We start from the raw sequence: 20641 nt of genomic DNA on the forward strand, positions 1-20641 counted from the left end.
CATACGCAACCATAACGTTTCTGCAGCCGCCACGTGTCAGAGTTGCATCTGCTCGAATGCAAAGCTCTACCAGCAGAACATTGCACTGCAACAAGATGATTGATGTTATTCACTTTACCTGCCTATGGAGCTCGGAAAGATAGTAACTGGACTTCTTTAAATTTCTTGAAGATGTTTCACCTCTCATCCAAGAGGCTTCTTCAGTTCTAAAAGCCTCTTGGATGTGAGGTGAATTGATTGGTGGAGAATCTACACAGACACTTTACCTGTCAGTGATCTTTTATAACCGTGGGGAAGACTGCTGACTTGACAGTTGTCCAGATGATGATCGTCGACACCGTCTGTAAGGACAGTTAGCCACAGAAGGCTCCTGAAAAGACTCGTTGTTCACAGAGTGCTGAATCGAAACTTATTCATGGAAAGTAGATGGGAAAGGGAAAGTATCAGAATCAGAATCAGAATACTTTATTGATCCCTGGGGGAAATTATTTTTTGTTACAGTGCTCCATTATAAACCAACATTAAGACAAGACAGACAATACACTAACTAAGAATAGTACAATATATACATATATATACATACATACATACATAAGTCACTCATAGATAAATAGTTGGAAAAGAAACATGTGTAGTTGTAGCAGCAAACAGTGTGTTAAGTGGATGCGTTGTACAGGGAGATGGCCACAGGCAGGAATGATTTCCTGTGTCGTTCAGTGGTGCTTTTCGGTAATCTCAGTCTCTCACTGAACGAGCTCCTGTGACTGACCAGCATGTCATGGAGTGGGTGGGAGGTGTTATCCAACATTGTCTTTATCTTGGACAGCATCCGCCTCTCCGACACCACCTTGAGGGAGTCCAGCTCCATCCCCACAACATTGCTGGCCTTACGGATTAGTTTATTGAGTCTGTTGGCATCTGCGACCCTCAGCCTGCTCCCCCAGCATGCAACAGCATAGAGGATCGCACTGGCCACAACAGACTCATAGAAAATCCTGAGCATTTTCTGGCAGATGTTGAAGGACCTCAGTCGCCTCAAAAAATAGAGACGACTCTGGCCCTTCCTGTAAAGTGCTGTGGTGTTTTTAGCCCAGTCCAGTTTACTGTCAATGTGTACTCCAAGGTATTTATAGTCCTCCACAATGTCAACACTGACCCCCTGGATTGAAACAGGGGTCAAGTGTTTCCTGGTCTTCCTGAAGTCCACGATCAGTTCCTTGGTCTTTGCCACGTTGAGCTGCAGATGATTCTGCTCACACCACGTGACAAAGGAGTCGACCACAGCCCGGTACTCTGTCTCATCATCCCTGCTGATGCATCCAACCACCGCAGAGTCATCAGAAAACTTCTGAAGATGGCAGGTCTCTGTGCAGTGGCTGAAGTCTGTGGTGTAGAGGGTGAAGAGGAAGGGGGAGAGGACAGTCCCCTGTGGTGCCCCTGTGTTGCTGATCACCTTGTCAGACACACACTGTGGGAGACGTACATATTGTGGTCTTCCTGTCAGGTAATCAACAATCCAGGACACCAGAGAAGCATCCACCTGCATCGCTGCTAACTTATCACCCAGGAGGGTCGGCCTGATGGTGTTGAAAGCACTGGAAAAGTCAAAAAACATGACCCTCACAGTGCTCGCCGGCTGGTCCAGATGGGTGTAGACACGATTGAGCAAGTAGATGATGGCGTCCTCAGTTCCGAGACGAGGCTGATAAGCGAACTGAAGGGGATCCAGATGTGGTCTTACTATGGGTCGTAGCTGGTCCAGGATGAGTCTTTCCAGGGTCTTCATGATGTGAGAGGTCAGTGCCATGGGCCTGTAATCCTGGGGGCCACTGCGACGTGGCGTCTTTGGTACAGGGACGAGGCATGATGTCTTCCACATCACCGGGACCCTCTGCAGACTCAGACTCAGCATAAACAGTTTATGAAAGACTCCACACAGCTGGGGGGCACAGGTCTTGAGGACAAGGGGACTCACTCCGTCTGGTCCAGCAGACTTGCCTGAGTGAAGTCTCCTCATTTGCATCTCAACCTGGTATTGAGTGAAGGTGATGGGTGGGGGAGGGGTGTCAGGAATCTCACAGGAGGTAACAGCGCCATGTGAAGAGAGAGGCTGATATGATAGCAAAAAGGTGCACATTCAACAGGAATCACTGCAGCTTTGGGGAGAATGTCAAGAAAAGTCAAATCAAGAACTTGAAAGAAAGCGGGCGTCAAAACATCAAGAGCCACCACACACAGACGTCTTCAGGACTGACTGGCACATAGGAGGGTAACGACAGTGGGCGGATTTGATTTGTTTGGGGTTTTTTACATTTTGCCTTTACTTATTCCAGAGACAGGTGGCCAAAGAGTGCATGGGACTACTAAAGCCATAAGACTCACTGCTCAGGGCATTCTTAATCCATGTGACAGGTCACTTGACTATCATGACCCAAAAAGTCAAGTTTTACACAGAACACGGAGCACTGTATTAACTACCATGTTATCATCCAGGGTGTCATTATCACTAATGGCACCTCATGTGGATTACTCAACTATGCCGTATACCTAAAGGGAGTTTAAAGTTACTTTACGTTTATGCTCAAACTGCTGCTGCAAAATGCAACGATGCTATCAGCATTCAGACCGGACACCAGTAAGCCTTGTTCTCATGGTGCAGTTGTGATGGAAAGCAGGTTCAAAATCTCCTGGGAAAATGTAGACTGCAAAACAGGAGAAAGGCAGCGCTTTTATTTTCCCTGGCAACCGAAATAGTGGAACAACCACACCAACCGTGGAAACTTTACCTGGCAAAAAGAAAATCCTTCTCCAATCCCCCTTCTTGGATGATGCAAAGAGGGCAAAGAAGGAGAACGACAGAATTTGAAAGCAAAAAAAAAAGAACCTTAAAAGAGCTTGAAAGAGACTTTTGGTCTGCCTCATTTCTGCAGGATCAATAAAAAAATCCCGACTTCTTAGGGCAATAAAAAGAAGTCCTGTCTTTGTTACAAAGGTGGAAGGATTGAAAATGTGAAGCTTCATGGCTAATGTGGTATTCATACCCTTAATCAAATGTTTGTTGTTTTCACTACTTATAAAGGAGTCATGTTTTTGAGAGACTGCTGTAAAAAGAGAAAGTGACACATAAGAGGTTAGATTTGATTCTACAGTTGATAATGTAATAGCAAAGTAGTGATACATATGCTTATGATGGTTATATATGAAAGTTCTCAGAATATATTTGCACATACGTCTGTGCTATACCAAACGAATACAGTTAGAGTGTAAGGGGAAACAGATGCCAAATTCAAGTATGAATTTATTGACTGATTTTAGCATTTGACCCCATTATGAGCTGGCTAGGGTTATTTTAAAAGCTGAGAAGATGCACACTGTACTCACGATTATAGCTGCAAAAAAATGTCAATTAAACATAAGTACACTCTCAAATTATAGCATTTAAAGGGAACTCGTGGTACTTTCAGATTTGAAAGTCAGAGGAGTTACACAAAACATAGCTGCCGACAATAGCTAGCTTCTACTAGCATTAAGACGTCCCTCAGGGTTTGCAGGGTTGAGTTGCAGTGTGTGTGATGTAGGCTCCAGTATATGTCACTGAACAAGAATGCAGAGGGGGAAAAAAGATCTCTGGTTACGCTGCACTGATTATGAGACCAGCACCTGCTGCTGATGCTGTGGGAGTCCTGTGCAGAATAGATAAAACAATAAAAACATTTCTTTTTTTACTTTTACTTCCTTAATTTCTTTTTTAAGCACAGGTGGTATTAAGGAAATGATCATGCTTTTATTTTTGTGGGGCAGTAAAATCAAACATTGCTAGCTGTGTTAGTGACTCCTGTGATTCTTTGGCTGTGATAGGTTCAAAATGTCTAACCCCACCTCTGACTGGCCAAATCACTGGGATTGACAGGTAAATTGACTGACTCCTCACTTGCTCCTTACCTCTGTGTTTATCAACCTTAAAACATTTTTACTTTAAAGCTATATAATAAAGCTCATATTTGCAGTTCATTTATTCATAAATTCTAGCAGGTCTTTTTTATGCTTTAGCGTGACTTTCAATGGCGCCAAATTTGTTGTCTTTTTTATGTCACAACTTCTTGTTTGTTTTTTAAAAAAAACTTTAATGATCTGGAGGTCTCAATACTCACAACCATGTGCATTTCCAAACGCTTGTATGACAGAAATGGTTCAGCGGACACCTTTCGGTTTGAAACACTTACTGTAGGACAGTGTTACAGTTTCCCCATCGCGGACGTCCGTGTGACCGCTAGCCAGGCAGATGGCACGCAACGATGCACCCGCTACGCATGCGTCCTTCAAGCGGACTTGGCAACAGTAAAACGTGCAGGACTACTCACCCACAGAGTCTAAATGTTCGTGCCTGCGTGCGGGTATAATCCCAGCCTTAAGCAGACACAGCTACCCGGAAATTCAGCAACATTACAGCTGCAATTGATAATGCAACACTCTCTGTAACAGGCAGCGCGTGGCACAGCGCACGGTCTACCATACCTGTTTATTTTTTCACATCGGCTAATTCTTTATATCGTTAGGTATCAAATGAACCCTGTTACTGAATCACCTTTATATACATGGGGCAAATGACAACTAAGTGGAAATAGTCGAGTGGACATTTAAAAAAAAACCCATAACGTTATTGTGACTAATATGTGGGCAGCTACAGGATATTCGTTCCTTATAGTCTTAAACTAAGCATATTAAATTATTATAGTGGCATAGTTATGCTGCGCTAAATGTGTAATTAAATATTTATCATGTTCTTTCAACTAAACTTTTAAAAAAAAGTCACGCTTAGCTCTTACCTACAGTCTCAGCTGTGAGGCTTTATGGTTGTGTACTAAACACGTCACACACGAAATAGGTTGTTTGTTCCACAAACACATTGCCATGACCACAGACACATGCTAGGTGTGTCTGCGGTCTCTGTCATTAAGCAACCTATAGCTAAACTTTTACAGAAACTTCATTTTTGAATATGTGTATGTAACATAAACATATACATTCACTGGCCACTTCATTAGGTACACATGTTCAACCTCTTGAGTACATGGCAGCAACATAATGCAATTAGGGATGCAGGCATGATTATGATAGCCTGCTGAAATTCAAACAGAGCTTTAGAACATGGCATAGTTGTTGGTACCAAACAGGTTGGTCCTAGTATTTTAGAAAAACTGCTGATCTGCTCCAAATCCATCTATAGTGTATAGAGTGAGCGGTAGTTCGGTTCTCTGGGTGAAAATGATTGTTGATGCCAGAGGTCAGAAAGAGAATGGGCAGACTGCATCAAGCTGACAGGGAGGCAATAGTAACTCAAATGACCACTCATTACAACCAAGCCTTGAAACTGAAGTTACAATGCAAAGAAAACTCAGGACTACAGATTGGAAAAAGTTTGCCTGCCCTGAGGAGTGTTGATTTCTCCTTGAATATTTGGATGGTAGGATTAGAATTTGGCACAACCAACATTAAAGGATGGACCGATTCTCCCTTGGTGTTGCAAATATTTCATCATCATACTCTTTAGTACCAACTGAGCATGCTTTAAACACCACAGCCTACTTGAGTATTGCTAGTGACCATGTCCTTCCCTTTATGATCACACTCTGATAAAGCTTCATGTCACAAAGCTTAAATCATCTCAAAGAGGTTTCTTGAACATGACAATGAGTTTACTGTACTGAGATGTGGGATGTAGGAGATTCACGTCATGGATAAATAGCTAAAAAATCTGAAGCAACTTTATTAGGTGCCAAAATCTTTGAGGAGTGTCTCCAGCACCTTTGTGTTTTGAAGGAAAATAAAAGGGAGGGTCGAACCTAATAAAGTGGCCAATGAGGGTTTACGATAAATGTGCTCCACAATGGGTAAATGTGCAACTTAACAACTGACAGTTTAACTGCAAGGCAACACATTTTAGCAGCAACTTTCAAACAAGTGCACTGACCTGTGGAGGAAAGTGGGCGTAGTTGTAAACAGGAGACGTTTAAAAGCATTACATAGTAATAGTCATGTCTGCAGAATGTCAAAGAAATTAAAAAACACAAACACAAATTAAAAATTAAAACACAAATTGAAAAACTGGCACGGATTTTTTTTTTTTAGCTTTTCATTGTTTTAGTCTTGACAGTTTTATAAATTACAACCACAATCAATCTGTATAAAAGCTTACTTTATGAAGCACAGACTAAATATTCAGTAAATATGTCCTTTACATAGTATGAGCATCCTGTCAGAAAAGTTCAGATATACAAACAAAAAGAAAAATCCAATCTTGACATCAAAGTGCCGAAGTTGTCTTTTTTTTTTTTTAACTTAAATAAAACATAACAATCAACTATTTTTTTTCCACAACCCTATATTACAGCACAGGCCTAACCTAGAACATTGGGAAACAATGGTTAGCACAACAGCCAAAGTGACTATAAGGGGAAGTCTCCGTGTAAGAAAGCAGGTATTTATCCTAACAATACAGCTTTAGAAAAAGTACTTCCTCTCTGAAAGCTCCGCTCCTGTTTCAGCATTTTGGTCTGTACAAGAATCAGGTTCCAGGATTCCAGCTGTGATTCCAGATTTCCAGCAAAGTCCCAAAAGGATCTCAGATCCCATCAGTCACTGTTAATACAATGTACGTAGCAACAGAAGCAATGTGTCCGGAGCCAAAGATATAATTGTTCCTCCCATCAATATCCGCAACCCTGGTTATGTCTACATGCTTCTGAGTCACACTGTGTTTGTGTGAGGGGGGCGCTGAACTCACTGATCTACAGTTGTGTCATTACATAACAAATCACACAGAAAGAGAACGTGTGTATGTGTGTGTGTGTGTTTGGGGGATATAGGATCAATCGAGGTGCTCACAGAGAGCGATAACACCATATGTCCTTTTCCCACAACCTTACACAAGTCCTCCTTCCAGAAGAATCAGCCTCATTATGTTGTTTTCCTCAATTTGGAGTAATGTGTGCTGGATGTCCATTTTGCCTGTTCTTGGCTGGCAGAGACGGTCGTACTAAGTAAACCAAACCAGTCTCTTCTAAGAAAACAAGTCTCTCCTCCATCAGCTCCTTCTCACCCATGTGGAGGGTGTTTTGATGGCTACTTTGCTGGTGGAGTTGTTTTGCCGCCGTTCCCCTCTCCTATCCAGCATGCTGTCAGCCTACCTGACTTTAGCCCACTACGCTAGAGCAGTCCTGCTGCTATGCTCTGCTGTCAGCCAGCCTCCATCTGAAATCGGTCAGGGCCTGCTTTCCTAAAAACATCTTCATCTAATAAGAAGCTTGGCAACAGAAAGTCAAATTCCCAAAATTATAACAGGGCAAACGACGCTGCGATAGGTCCATGTAGCATGTTATAAATCAGAGCAGAGATCAGTCAGACTTAAAAACACGTTTTATCACGTGGCTGGCTTTGTCCTGAAGATGCTTTTGAGAGATTCAGGCCTGACTGTGCCGGCAGTGCTATTCAGCATAAGGCCGTCGGCTTGTTTTCTCTCAATGTGCTCAACAAAATCTTTATACAAATAACATGACCCTGCTATATTTACTTCTTCCTGTCGCCTACAAGTTCAAATTCTTAACTGGAGCCACTTTCAAAAGCACGCCAATGCACACGCGTACACACACATGCATGTGCACACACCAGCCCACCCACACTTTCCTGTTCAGCCCTTCAGTCTTCAGAAACCTCACGCCCAACCATATATTGTTACATATGAGTTCTGGCAGCTCAGTTTACTCAGTCATGGTACAGAAAGAGCAGTAAGTGGATAACATGGCACAGTGCTTTTGCCCTCTCCAGAAACATACAGTTAAACACAGGTTAGTATTAGAGGGGGGAAGCGGCAGCTCAAAAATCACAGGAACACATGTTTGATCTCTGACAAGTAACAGTATTCTTTAAATCCCTCAACAGCTAGTGCCGAGGTGCCCTTGAGTAAGGCACTCAACCTCCAGTTCCTCCGGTGGAGCAGCTCAGTGAACAGTTTAAACTATGGTTCCTCTTGGCAGCTCCTGCTCTCATGTGAATGCATGTAAATGTGTGAATGTTGAGAGGGGAACCCTTGCTGGGGTGAATAAAGGTTAAATAAATAAATAAATATGCTATACAGGAATCTGATCCTCCTGAGTTCTTCTCCGAGTTCCTATATCTCCGGGACAGATATGTTGCATCTTCAGACACCATTCTCCAACAATATTGTAGGTCCATAAAGCACACAGTCTTGGGAGTGGCCGAGTGTGTAAACGCAAGTTGAAGTAAAGCCAAAATGCTACAGTAGTACCATCTGTACTATGTCCATCTCAATCACTGCTTGACTCCCAAGCTGCGGAGCAAGGCAAAGGAAACCAGTCTGTGTCTGTGCAGTCTTATATCGACAGGTTATAAACTACTGCAGCTCACAACTAAAAAACACATTTCAACTAAAGACAACTCTTCACTCTGAGTTCAAAAATTAATACTGACGATGCTGCTATAAATAGTGATCACAGTTATGATCGCTGTAATGTGCAATAACAAAAGTTAAAAGAACTGAGGTTTGGCAGGGTCGCTTGTGGTGGGGTATCAAGCGCACGCTCTTCTTATCTATTGCTCATTACAGGAACTTATCATCACGGTTGATAAATTCTGGGAAGGATAGTGATGGCTTACTAAAGAATGGAGCACAATAAATAAAATGCTAACAGCAAATCCGAGAAGGACTTGTAGGATTTAACTAGTTTGGCTTGAAGAGATGCTGCTTTGAGGGCTGTGGCATTTGGTCTTCTTTCCTCAGCTCCTCTTTCCTGGGATGTCGCATCCAGTTGCCCTCCCGTTCAGGCCACCGTGCGCCTGACTGATGGACGGCGAGGACTGCGTCTTGCGGAGGTGGCACTCTCGGCCGGCCAGACCGCCCTCCATGATCAGGCCGCCCATCACGCTGGCCTCAATCTTCTCAAGGTCATCCGTCTCTGTGCGTATTTTAGCCTGCAGGAGGCTGATGTATGTCTCATACCGAGTCTTCTGCTCAGAGAGGGGCGTGGAAGGAGAGATGTGTTTTTGAAGACAAAAAGACCAAAGGACAATTAATCAAGAGTCAAACAGAAGAGACCAATAACACAATTTGCCAAAAAACAGGTTGTCTACCCTAGCTTTTAATACCAAGGGTAAATAAAGTGACCCTTGACTCTAAAAATAATACAGCAGACATGTTCCTCTGTCATAATTCGTGGTCTATTAGCTGTTTATCAGTTAAAAAAAGAAAATTAAAAGCAGAGAAATTAACAAAAAGCAACACAAAGAATTTACCTCGTATGCGAGGTAGTGCTCTTTGAGCCGGTACTCCTCCCACTCTCTGCTTTTTGGGTCAGCTGAGGGCAGATTTTTCCGGTGTTCTTCCAGCTCCAGGCTCATCTGCTTCAGCTTGTTCTCGTGACTCAGCAGCTGGTCCTCCTGCACCAATCACAGCGCAAACAGATGCCAGAGGACCCCAAAACAGCCAATCAGATGTAAGCAGATACAAATAGCATATGTAAACTGTGCATGCTGCTGAAATAGACTGTGTGGTATATGCAATTAGTACTGGATGCTGAATGCTGACATTGGTGTATAATGTTTCTTGTGGGATGCAAGAGAAGGAAGTTCGTGTTTCTAATGCGTGCCACCATCTGTGCATGTGCTTGAGTGCGGACCTGGTTCAGTCGGGTGGATGAGGACGGCAGGATGGGCCGACAGAATTTCTTCATGGAGCCGATAGCAGCAGGGAAGGCTGGGGCAGAAAACAGCGCCGCCACCAGGTTAATCCGGAAGATCCAAGACATCATCTCCTCCTCACTCCTGGAGAGAGACAGAAACAAAGACAGAGAACCAATTCATTCAAGTTTTAATGGTGGTATGTTTCATTTTAGCAGGAAAATGATGACAGCAACCGAGCAATTAAAATCATATCAAACATCCAACTAGTTATACTACACACCTACATTTTCAATTGAAAGCTTTTAAGATTTCAAATCTAAATGACAAATCCAACACAGAAACAGTTCTGAAGTCATTCGACACAATAATAGTGTAATCAGTGTTTTGAGGCATGCTGAATATCAAATGAGAGATAGTGCCTTCCATTATCGGATTATTAGTAGGTACTCCTTTTTTAGCACCTTAAACCACCACAGAAATTCTTCTTAAGAGCAGGGCTATTTACAGATTATTCATAGATCATTATGCACCACACACCCTTCTCCTCTACACCTGCGTATCCTCTTAAAACATTCATTCTCAAACCGAAGTAACATGGTTTCATCAAAAATAATGCAAAATTAAAACTTGAAAAAAAAAGTTGTAAAATTTCGAAACCTAAAATTTTACTGTTTAAGGACAGATAACTTACGGTGCCTGCAGCAGAAAGACTCTCCAGTCTGAGGTTTTGAGCTTCAGTACGTAGGCTCTCTTGCTGTAGTCGGTGGCACGAGTAGCTAAAGCGTGGTGGATTCGCACTGCGTTCTTCAGGTCTACCTCTGAAATGTCGGTATCTGGCTTGTACTCATCCTGGGTAAGTAACAAGAATAGAAGGAAACTGTTGCACGTATCGATAGTGTCCAGATCACTACATTCAGGTTGACACCAGAGTAACATCACCTTCATACTATCACCTGAAATTAAAAACATTACCCCGATGACAAGAAATAGAAGCTAATTTATTTAACCTTATGGGCTGTTAGTAAAGTCTTCCTGCCAGCAGGGGGAGACAAACACACACTTACACAGACCAGCCTCATTTCCTCTGTAATTGCCTTTTCTATCACCCTCCCTTTCTGGCACACACACACACACACACACACACACACACACACACACACACACACACACACACACACACACACACACACACACACAGAGCACAGAAGCTCACAGCATCCACCACTGCAGTGACAGCAGTGTGTTTCTATGGTAACAGAGCAGAGGACGAGATGCGGTACCTTCTGGAGATATAAGATCATCCCTTTCAGAACTGCATAGAACTTCTTCCATCCTCGGCGACCCCTTGGAGCTAGGAGAAAAAACACAAAGAAAGCTCTTGCTTTATTACTATTTTTCTTTATCATAAAGGATTTGCTAACTTGAGTCAAAAATGTGTGTACTCACTGCGTTTGCCATCCATGTCGGCGTGGCTTTTCCGGGTCAGCACGCCATGCTTGTAGGTGACGGCATTTAGGAGAATGGGAATGGCAATGAAAGGGTTACTGCCGTCCGTTACCCTAGCAACACGTTTACTCCCGCCCTCACATTGCTCCTCCACCAGTTCTGACAGACTCTTCCTCAGCTCCTCCTCCTCACTGCACACACACACACACACACACACACACACACACACACACACACACACACACACACACACACACACACACACATTGAAATGTATTCAAGTGCACTTACTTCAAAAAACTTGCATACTACAAATACTTATCCTTTTGATGGGCACAGAACACATACTCACACTGCCCACTCAAGCTTCTCGTTCTTGATCGAGTTATACAAAACCTGTGCAGGCAACAAAAGAGGGGACTTGTGAACATTTTCTTTAAAAAAAAAAAATAGACTACTGGGTTGGAATGACAACACAAACTTTAGTCTGTGGCTGAGAATAAATGAATAAATAACAATCAAGCTGACTCAGTCTCCTGTTGCTGTGCTACTTCAGGACGAGATCTGTACCTTTAATAAATCTTTGGGAAAGTCTTTGCTGTTGTTGAGACCTTCTAGATTACTGATAAACTGCTGACAGGACATCTTCTTCCCAATGTTCTGAGGAGAGGAGAACACACCAAGAGACAGAGAGAAATGAACAAACAACAATTTAATGATTTTTGGGGGGGGCATGTGTATGAAAAGATTTTTTTAAAATATATTATTATTATTTTAAAGAAACTGGTGCTTTACACCGAGTTTTTTCGACTCCAATGTCGATGCAGATTAGATTCTGTCCACTGGGTGGCAGTGTTATACAGCTGAGGTACTACCGCAGTGGTAGTGCCTATATTAGAACATATCAAGCACACCTTTTACCAGCGTTTTGACCTCTAATCACGATGCCTCATGATTAGAAGGGAGATGTTTCTAACCTGAATAGACACAGAAGTGGAAATAAAACTGATCTGAAACTGATGTGATTCACACATTCCTCCAGGGAGGTTACATAGCAGGCAAGACAGCCCAGTTCCCTTTTCCAGCGAAAACAGAAATTAATCAGGATGTGATCTGACAGGCAGTGGAAAATGTTTTATTCTCTCTTTACTGGTATGATCCACTAATGGTCACAAGAAGATAATACTCTTACAACTTCACTGAATGATCAGTTTTCATTTAAGCAGCATAAATACCAACCAAACTTAGGTATTTAAATACTTTTGTCTCACTGAACGAAAGTATTTAAAAACCTACATTTTAAAAATATGACTTCAATTCTATTGTCAGCTGACAAAAGGAGGAGCATTTGTGAACGAGATGAGTGTTAGTACTGTACGTATACTTACCACCTGCAGGGGCAGAGAGAGACCAGGGGACCAGATATGGTTAGCAGAGGATGGATTTGAAAAGGAGGGAAAGAGATTGAGAAAAGAGAGGATTTTAATTAGAGAAGGCCTATTAAGTAAAACTACTATTAGCAGGAGGGTGAAGAAAAGCAAAGCAAAAAGCCTATGATGGATCATGTTATGAAGACCACAGTGTCCCTGTTTTTAGAAGGGAACAGACGAGACTACAGGAGGAGAGGAGAGACAGAAACAGGTCAGAAACTAGGCCGGGGAGGGGAGAGAGAAGCTGGGACAAAAGCACAGAAAGAGAAGGGAAAGAAGAAGAACTATACCTAAAAGAGGACATAGATAAAGACATGGCATTGCTGACAAAGGCCTGTATTTACACTCTGTTGTCTAATTCAGTTTTCAGTCCTGTGAGGCAAGTCAACAACCTACATGTTTTGGGGACTCCAGACTCATTTTAAAAAAAGTCCCTGCCGGAGGTCCACTTTGGCTATGTTTGTATCTTCCTGAAAATCACCTTTCACTGATAATTACATATAGCTTTGATCTGGATGGGTCGATAATACTGCCTTTGGGAGGTGAAGGACAAGAAATCTTTCACTGTCAAAGCAAATGTGAAAGCTATTTAGCGAACGTCAGCTAGTTTATCTAACTTTGATGCAGAGGTGGGACCAAGTCATTGTTTTGCAAGTCTCAAGTAAGTCTCAAGTCTTTATCCTCAAGTCTCAAGTCAAGTCTCAAGTAATGTCAGGCAAGTCAGAGTCGAGTCTCAAGTCACTGGTGTAAAAGTCCGAGTCAAGTCACAAGTCTGAAATTTTGAATTTCAAGTCCTTTCGAGTCATTAAAAAAAAAATGAAAAAAAGCATGTTGCAGTTATGCTAAATGTAAATATTAGACCATGTAATTTTAAAATCTGTGTTTTTCTCAACACATGACAAAATAGTGAACTTAGAAAATATACACAAATTGTGAAATTGCACCTCTTTAGAATGCAGCTCAATTAAACCTAGCTCCAAGAATAATTTTCACCGACAGTTCTGAGATAAGCTGCATGTTATTCTTGGATGCGGTTGTAGGACCGGCTTTAAAATCGCATGACAAAAATATCATACACATTAAAAAAAAACTGCATCACCAACGTAGCCTGGAAAACATTTGCTAGTTAGATGAAGTCAGCTATCTCATCTTAGCATATTTATATGCATATTTATAATTATACGGTTCTTGGAGTGAGTGCATAAACTCATGAAGTTTAGTAACTTCCGGTCACTGCAACAAGCCCAGGTACAGTTTACCGACAGATGGGTGCAGGACCTTGAAACGCACCGTGTAGAACGAAAGACCATCGTACGTATCATAAGTTTACCAGTCTCACAAATTGTCGTCATAAATACACATTCCTTAACCGTTTATTAATAGGACCTTTGAGCTCAATGGTAATTAATTAGTAGTGGAAATAATTTCTGGTACGCATCACAGAAATGTAGCAGTGACAACAATATTGTATGCTGTAATCGTACTGGGCAATTAGTGATACAAAAAACCTGTTTTATCCTGTGAATAAAAGTATATGTTTTTGTCAATGTACCATAATAACAGAAGCGAAACGCAATATTGTGTCAGGACAATTCACTATTTATGCACAATAAACAAAGGAGCATAGCGCGACAATTTCTGTTCAGCGCCAGACTTGCTTGTAACCTATATCACCAATTATGTTATGAAAATGACGTATTAACTACAACAGCAGACTGACCTTTGTGGAAATGCTTGGAGCAGACTAACCTGTGAGCTGGAGTGTTCTGGGACGTTATATTTGATCTTTGAATGGCTGCAATCCAGGCCATCCGTCGCCTGTTTGTCACTTCGGAAACATGGCTCGAACAATTTCTCTTAAATGTCGTAATCCGATAACAACCGATCTCTTTACCCGTCGGCTTCCCGTGGCTGTCATGCGACCGGCTATTGCAGTTAATAATACAACGGCTTCTTGACATTTTTGTGTTTCTTTTTATCGCTGTGTGACTGATTTTAATTGAAAGCCTGCGTGCGCTAGTACTTCTTGCCACGAGTTCCCAGAATCCTTTGCGGTTCTACCCGTGAATGACGTCACATTTTCAATCTCTATATAATATGCGTGTTAAATTTTATATTTGGGGTGAAATTAGAGCTGGGCGATATGAGATTTTTTCATATCACGATATGTTTTTTTCATTTCAGGCGATAACGATATCTATCACGATATAAGCCAAATAACTATATTTGTAAGATTTAAATGTGCCGTTGCTCACAAGTAAAATGTGAAATAATCAGCAGCTTGTTTTTATTTAAATATTTATTTCCCATAATAAGTTCAACAGAGTAGATGTACTTAAGGAACATGAGACTTTTTCAGATAAATAAAGGCAAATATTGCAAACTACACAAAAGGCAGCCGCTAAAGCGTTTAAGTTTCAAAATAGAACAAACGAAACAGACTAAATTGTCAATTCCACTTAGAAACAAAATATTAATTCTAAAAATAAATCTTAGTTTGTTTTACAGAAGAACAGACAAAACTGACTAACTTTTGTCAATATCAAATAAACTGAGAACTAAAAGGAAATTCTCAATCTCTCCTTGTTGTATAGCTGAGCTTTTCAAACAATTTTAACAGTTACTTTAGTCTGACAAAAAACGAATGACGAATTAGCGCTTCCAGTCAGAGACTGAGGCTACGTCCACACGTACACGGGTATTTTTGAAAACTGAGATTTTCCGTTTTCGTTTTAAAAAAAATAATCCCGTCCACACATAAAGGCAGAAATGAAGGAAAACGCTGCTATGAACATGCCAAAGCAGCAGGTGGCGCTAGATTCCTAACCGTGCAGAAATGTTGGCCAATCAGAAGTCTAGAAGCCTCGGTGGGAAAAAGTAAACAAAGCTGGGGCATAGAAGCAGAACCGAGTCGTATGTGTGGAGGGACAGTAACTGTGTGTATATGTAAGCATTTAAACACTGCAGAGAGTAGAATTAACAGTAACAGTATTGTAGAAATTCATTTCACCGAAACAATAACGTGGCGCACAGTGTGACGCATGCTCCAGTTTATTGTATTTCCAGACTTGCTTTCGGCACAATTTACAGTGCACGCTACTCTGTTTTTTGTCAGACTTGAAATAGCCGAAAAACCTTCACACTACGGAACTTCTATGGCTCTTCCGTTTGACAATCTCTCCGGCATTGGAACCATCATCTGTTTTCTCTTCGGTCACGCTCGGTTGATTTTTCTAGTCGGCACACTCATTTCCTCCATTACCTGCTGGCTGCTTCCCAAACAAACACACGTGCGGCTTGGCACTTGTGCTGTACGTAACAAGCCACGCGACGTGACGCTGCGGCTGTGATTGGTTCGGCTCTGCGCTACTTAATTTGGATTGGCTGACCTTTTTTTTTTTTCTTTGAGGACAAGAGCGGCGAGGTCTATCGCGATAGCTTAATTTCTCTATCGAGTAAAAGTTATATCGCGATACATATCGTTATCGTTCTATCGCCCAGCTCTAGGTGAAATATCAAGTCTTTTCAAGTAAACCGGTTCAAGTCCAATTCAAGTCCCAAGTCATTGGTATAAAAGTCCAAGTCAAGTCACAAGTCTTAGAACATTTTTTCAAGTCAAGTCTAAAGTCATAAAATTAATGACTCGAGTCTGACTCGAGTCCAAGTCATGTGACTCGAGTCCACACCTCTGCTTTGATGCATTCATTAGTGTCAGGGTCACTGTAGTCAGTGTTCTAGGGCAGCAGCAACAAACCAGTAACACTTTAGTTAGCGTTCCTTGTTCTGATGGGACTGAACAACTAACCAACATTTTGTTAAAGCTAAGCTTGCAAAAACAACAGGTAGATAGCAGACCTCACAGGTGGGCTTTCTATAGCAATATGAAGTCACATGAAGAGTGATTTAGACAAATGAAAGGTTGTTAATTCTGGGAATCAGAATGTCAGAGAAATACAATACATACATGTCCATGCAGATCTGTGTTGAGCAGCATGAGGGCGCAGGTCAATGTGTGGGCTCCATCTGTAAAGGGACAGTACACATGGCTGAGGTCCGCTAAATGTCACACCACTTCTTTCCAAGCACACACACTCATATAAAAACAATAGTGTACAAAATCAATGTACATACAGTTTTTCAGCACACGTCTGCAGTGCTGCACAAAATATATCTACACACTCAAATAATATCATCTGGTGCTATAAAGTGATTTGCAATAGTTACATTTTAAGAATTGAAATGCACCAGCTTCATCACTGCAATGCAAAACTATGGGCCATGGACATTTAGTCAACTGTTTTCTACATGGACACCAACAACAGCCATTTTTTTTTGTCTTTTTTCACTTTCTGATTATAATACTGTTACCCTTGATTATCTTTATCATCACCTTCACAGCTCTGACCTTCAGAGGTGGGTGTCTGGGGGTTACAGTGGCAATAGCGTCTGGAGAAATGGACAAGGACCCGCTCTCTCTCCTGGGTTTCGCCCATCAGTGGAAAGGCCTTTAAGAAGTTCCTGCCACACATGAACAACCTTATGAAACATTTTTCTCAAAAAAACCCCAAAACTTCAACAGTTAGTCCTGCTTTTTAAAACTCAGGTCATTGTGGCATAGTGCAGTATGGTACAGGTTCCACATCTAAACTGTAAATAAATCAGAGGGGATCAGTGTCAAAATCATTGATTGATTTGTCAACTGACACTTTTGTTAAACAACAAAAGCATATTATTATCACAGATCTGAGCATTTTCTGTTTTTGTTAACTGTGCTAAATTTAAAGTTATTGGGCATTTTTCTTTGCCTTTAGACAACAATTCTGATGGCAAAAGAGCCAAACGGGACAGGCAAAAAAAAAAAAAAAGTTATTATTCTAGGGAAGCCATCTTGGTAGCTGACATCTTTTTTTCAGATTTAGATACAGATGATGCATCTAAAAAAATTTTTTTCAGAATTCATCACTTTGGCTGAATGTACTTTGAAGATCCAGAATATGTAAAGATCCCAACAGTACCAAAATGAATGCAGGATGTCACTTTTCATCAGCATTGTTCACTCAACTGAAAGTCCTGCACTGAAGGCAGCAGTCTGAGACAGCAACATGTCAGATACAAGACCGTGATGTACTCTGCAGCTGTCAGCTACACCAGCTAACTGTACTGAGCACGACAGCTTGATTAACACAAAGCTAATGTGTTGTGAAGAGGGAATGTGAAGAACACACACAGCCTAGGTGCATGCACTAATAGCTCTACCATCACACATTCATCACCTGCCAGTGCTGAGTGGGCATTACCTCAGGGCGCGATCCAGCGACAAGCCAGAGAAATCAAAGAAGCTCAGGTACTCTGATGCCACCATCTGGCTGAACTCATTACTGCAGGGAGACAGAAAGCACATCAACAAATGTTATATAAATGTTTGATAACACTATGTTACAGCCACGACTAAGGGTGTAACTCCCCTGTGATTAAACGGAACTTCATTATATTTTATTTCAAATTACAATACAGTTATATTTACCAACAAAACAGTTAAAACCTGACTTGTTGCGCCCTTATTTTTGTGTGCCTACTGGGAAATATTTATAGATAATGGATACACATTCAGATATGAACACACATTGAGGAGTGTTTAATGAAACTTTTTTCTGTTTTGTTTGTTTGTTTGTTTGATTTTTACATCCATCATCTTTGTGTCTCGTGGATATGGAACACTTGTGGCAAGCCCACAAACCTCCCTGTATTGGACCATCACACCAGAGTGTGTGTGCCTGTGTTAACTGTCTGTATGCATGCTCACTTCTTGCCCAGGTGTCTGGCCACATCGCAGCGTTTGAAGCCCTCGAGGTGATAGAGGCGCTTGGCAAGCCTCTTCGCAGCCTCACAGTCAGCTCGGCAGCCATTGGCCAGAGTATCCGTGCTCCCGTGTTCCAGACTGCCCAAATCACACTCATCTGAGTCAGACAGCCCGTCTGTGAGGTTGGCATCGCTGAGGAGGAGAACACACACACACATGTAAAAACAAACACACAGTCGCACACACAAGCAGGTACCCAGGGTAATGAATGGAACGCATGCCCATTATGGACACCCACTCACTCACAGCTAAACAGAAAAAGCTCAACTGTGAAGCATAAAACTCAATTACATAAACATATGCTCACATGCACAGAAAAACAAGTCAAATGAGGTTCAAATGACTTGTTATGGCAGTGACCCACTTTCACTGTCACTTAATGTCCTACTTTGATGCAGTGGATATGATGGCTGATTATACAGCTGAAGCTGCTTTCACCTGCCCCAATCTCCTCTAAAAAGCCCCACTAATCTCAGACCGTGGACCACTAAGATAATTAGAATTAAAGGGCTATATTAAAGGGCTATAACATAAAGAAAACCCTTTAATTCTACCCTTCTATTTTGGGAAAATGCAGCTGGGAAGTTAGTAAAGTAAGCTTCTCAGAAGTGACCAAGTAATGCTCCTTCCCTGGCCTCGATGGTAGCTTTCCCCAAACACCCAAATGTGCTAGTTAAACGCCCTTTGCAACCTCCTTGTCTATCAGTCAAATGTCTATTCCAGCTGTGAATGAGTCTGTGTGAGAGTATGAAACAAGGAGTTTATGCCAAAAACAGAATGCACTTAGTCACCCCTGCAGGAGTAATAAAGGTGAAGAACAGATAAAGTGAGTGTTGAGAACACGACAGAACGTGCTGTTTTCAGCGTAAAGTAATAACTTGCACAGGCTGAATCGATGACAGATTTCCAACACTATGCACCATGGTAACAATACATGGTAATGTTTCAAACTGAAATGTGTTAACCGTTGCTGGAATATACCATTTTATAAGCAGCCTGAACTGATTATTAAGCTCTTTTCTATTTCACCCAAGTGAGTTACTCATTTAAGCGTATGCTTAAACATAAAATAAATAAATAAATAAATAAATAAATAAATGAATCATACTTTCAGCCAGTAAAAGCCTAAGTAGAAGGATGTAAAACCACTGCAGGGGAAAGCATGCTCAACAGGCCTAAAGCTGCATAAATATCATTCATGCTCTGATCCTAGTGATCTAACACAAATTTGATGTTTATATGAATAAAGTCAACTTCATTCAATTTATTAGAAGTTCCACATGTATTGTCCAGGGCATCGATATAAATGGAATACATTTGACAGGGGTGGACGGGCATAAAAGCTTTTAGCCTAGTGATTTAGCACTGTACATTAAATTGGGGGAAGTAAAAACTTTTAATCTTTATATACCTTTTATATAACCAGGAAATGGAGCTCTTCAGATTTAGAATCTCTTAGGCAAGAGCTTCCTGGCCAACACAGAAACATTAACCTATGATTAACCTAACATGTTTTTGATTGCAGGGGAACCCAGAGCTGACAGACTGAACAGAGAAGGCCCATGCACAGGTTGAGACATAGGACCTTCTTGCTGTGGGTAAACAGTGCTAACTTGCTTAACCATCATGTTGCAACAAAATGATTTTAAAAAACTGACACAGCAGCAGGAGCTGATGTTCTGACTTTTTAATCACTAGTATGGGTCATGCTTCAGAAAGACACTAAATTATACATTTTGCAAAATGAAACTTAAAAGCATCTTTCATCAGACCCTCCCTGTCTGGCAAACGCAGACATATTTCAAACACTGCACTGTCCAGCTTGTAAAACAGGATTTGGCGTTACAGAGTTTTACCCTGAGGACATCAGCAGGTTTCTGAGGCTTTCAGTCACAGAAGACACTACATAACTTCTGAGTAGCACCATGACAGCTAGGCTGAGTCTCATGCTACAGTTGGCAACCTTTAATAAATAAGGGCATTACTGCAGGCTGTGATGAAGGCTACTGGGGGCTGAAGGAGAGTTTAACAGTCTGTTTATTCAAACAAAAGGCCCCACGTGCTCTGTGGCTGTTAAACTGTTGTAAAGACAGCATAGATAATCAATGCAGAGTATTAATTAGTGCCCTGCTTATGTATTTATGACTTACTGTGGCAGCTTGACTGATGTTATATCCACTGTGCTGCACTGCACTACATACTTTGCACA

The 20641-nt window shown here is 41.5% G+C and overlaps 1 protein-coding gene across 2 annotated transcripts in view; it reads right to left on the reverse strand.

The window, feature by feature from the left end:
- Positions 1 to 7726: 7726 nt before the first annotated feature.
- psd2 (pleckstrin and Sec7 domain containing 2) overlaps positions 7727 to 20641 on the reverse strand; it is a 38215-nt gene continuing 25300 nt past the window's right edge. The window contains exons 4-15 of one of the 2 annotated variants that reach the window (XM_026187072.2): positions 18376 to 18564; positions 17870 to 17950; positions 16978 to 17090; positions 16537 to 16595; positions 11713 to 11802; positions 11495 to 11538; positions 11143 to 11333; positions 10977 to 11047; positions 10388 to 10545; positions 9693 to 9837; positions 9310 to 9453; positions 7727 to 9024 (exon numbers count right to left, since the gene is read on the reverse strand). In XM_026187072.2, the coding sequence (XP_026042857.1) occupies positions 8794 to 9024; positions 9310 to 9453; positions 9693 to 9837; positions 10388 to 10545; positions 10977 to 11047; positions 11143 to 11333; positions 11495 to 11538; positions 11713 to 11802; positions 16537 to 16595; positions 16978 to 17090; positions 17870 to 17950; positions 18376 to 18564 (1516 nt within the window). In that variant the 3' untranslated portion in view covers positions 7727 to 8793. Of the gene's footprint in view, positions 9025 to 9309; positions 9454 to 9692; positions 9838 to 10387; positions 10546 to 10976; positions 11048 to 11142; positions 11334 to 11494; positions 11539 to 11712; positions 11803 to 16536; positions 16596 to 16962; positions 17091 to 17869; positions 17951 to 18375; positions 18565 to 20641 lie in introns of both variants that reach the window. The other variant, XM_026187067.2, reaches the window with a different exon arrangement.

Source organism: Astatotilapia calliptera, chromosome 2 (genome assembly GCF_964374335.1).
Source record: "Astatotilapia calliptera chromosome 2, fAstCal68.1, whole genome shotgun sequence".
In the NCBI taxonomy this organism is placed as follows: Eukaryota; Metazoa; Chordata; class Actinopteri; order Cichliformes; family Cichlidae; genus Astatotilapia; species Astatotilapia calliptera.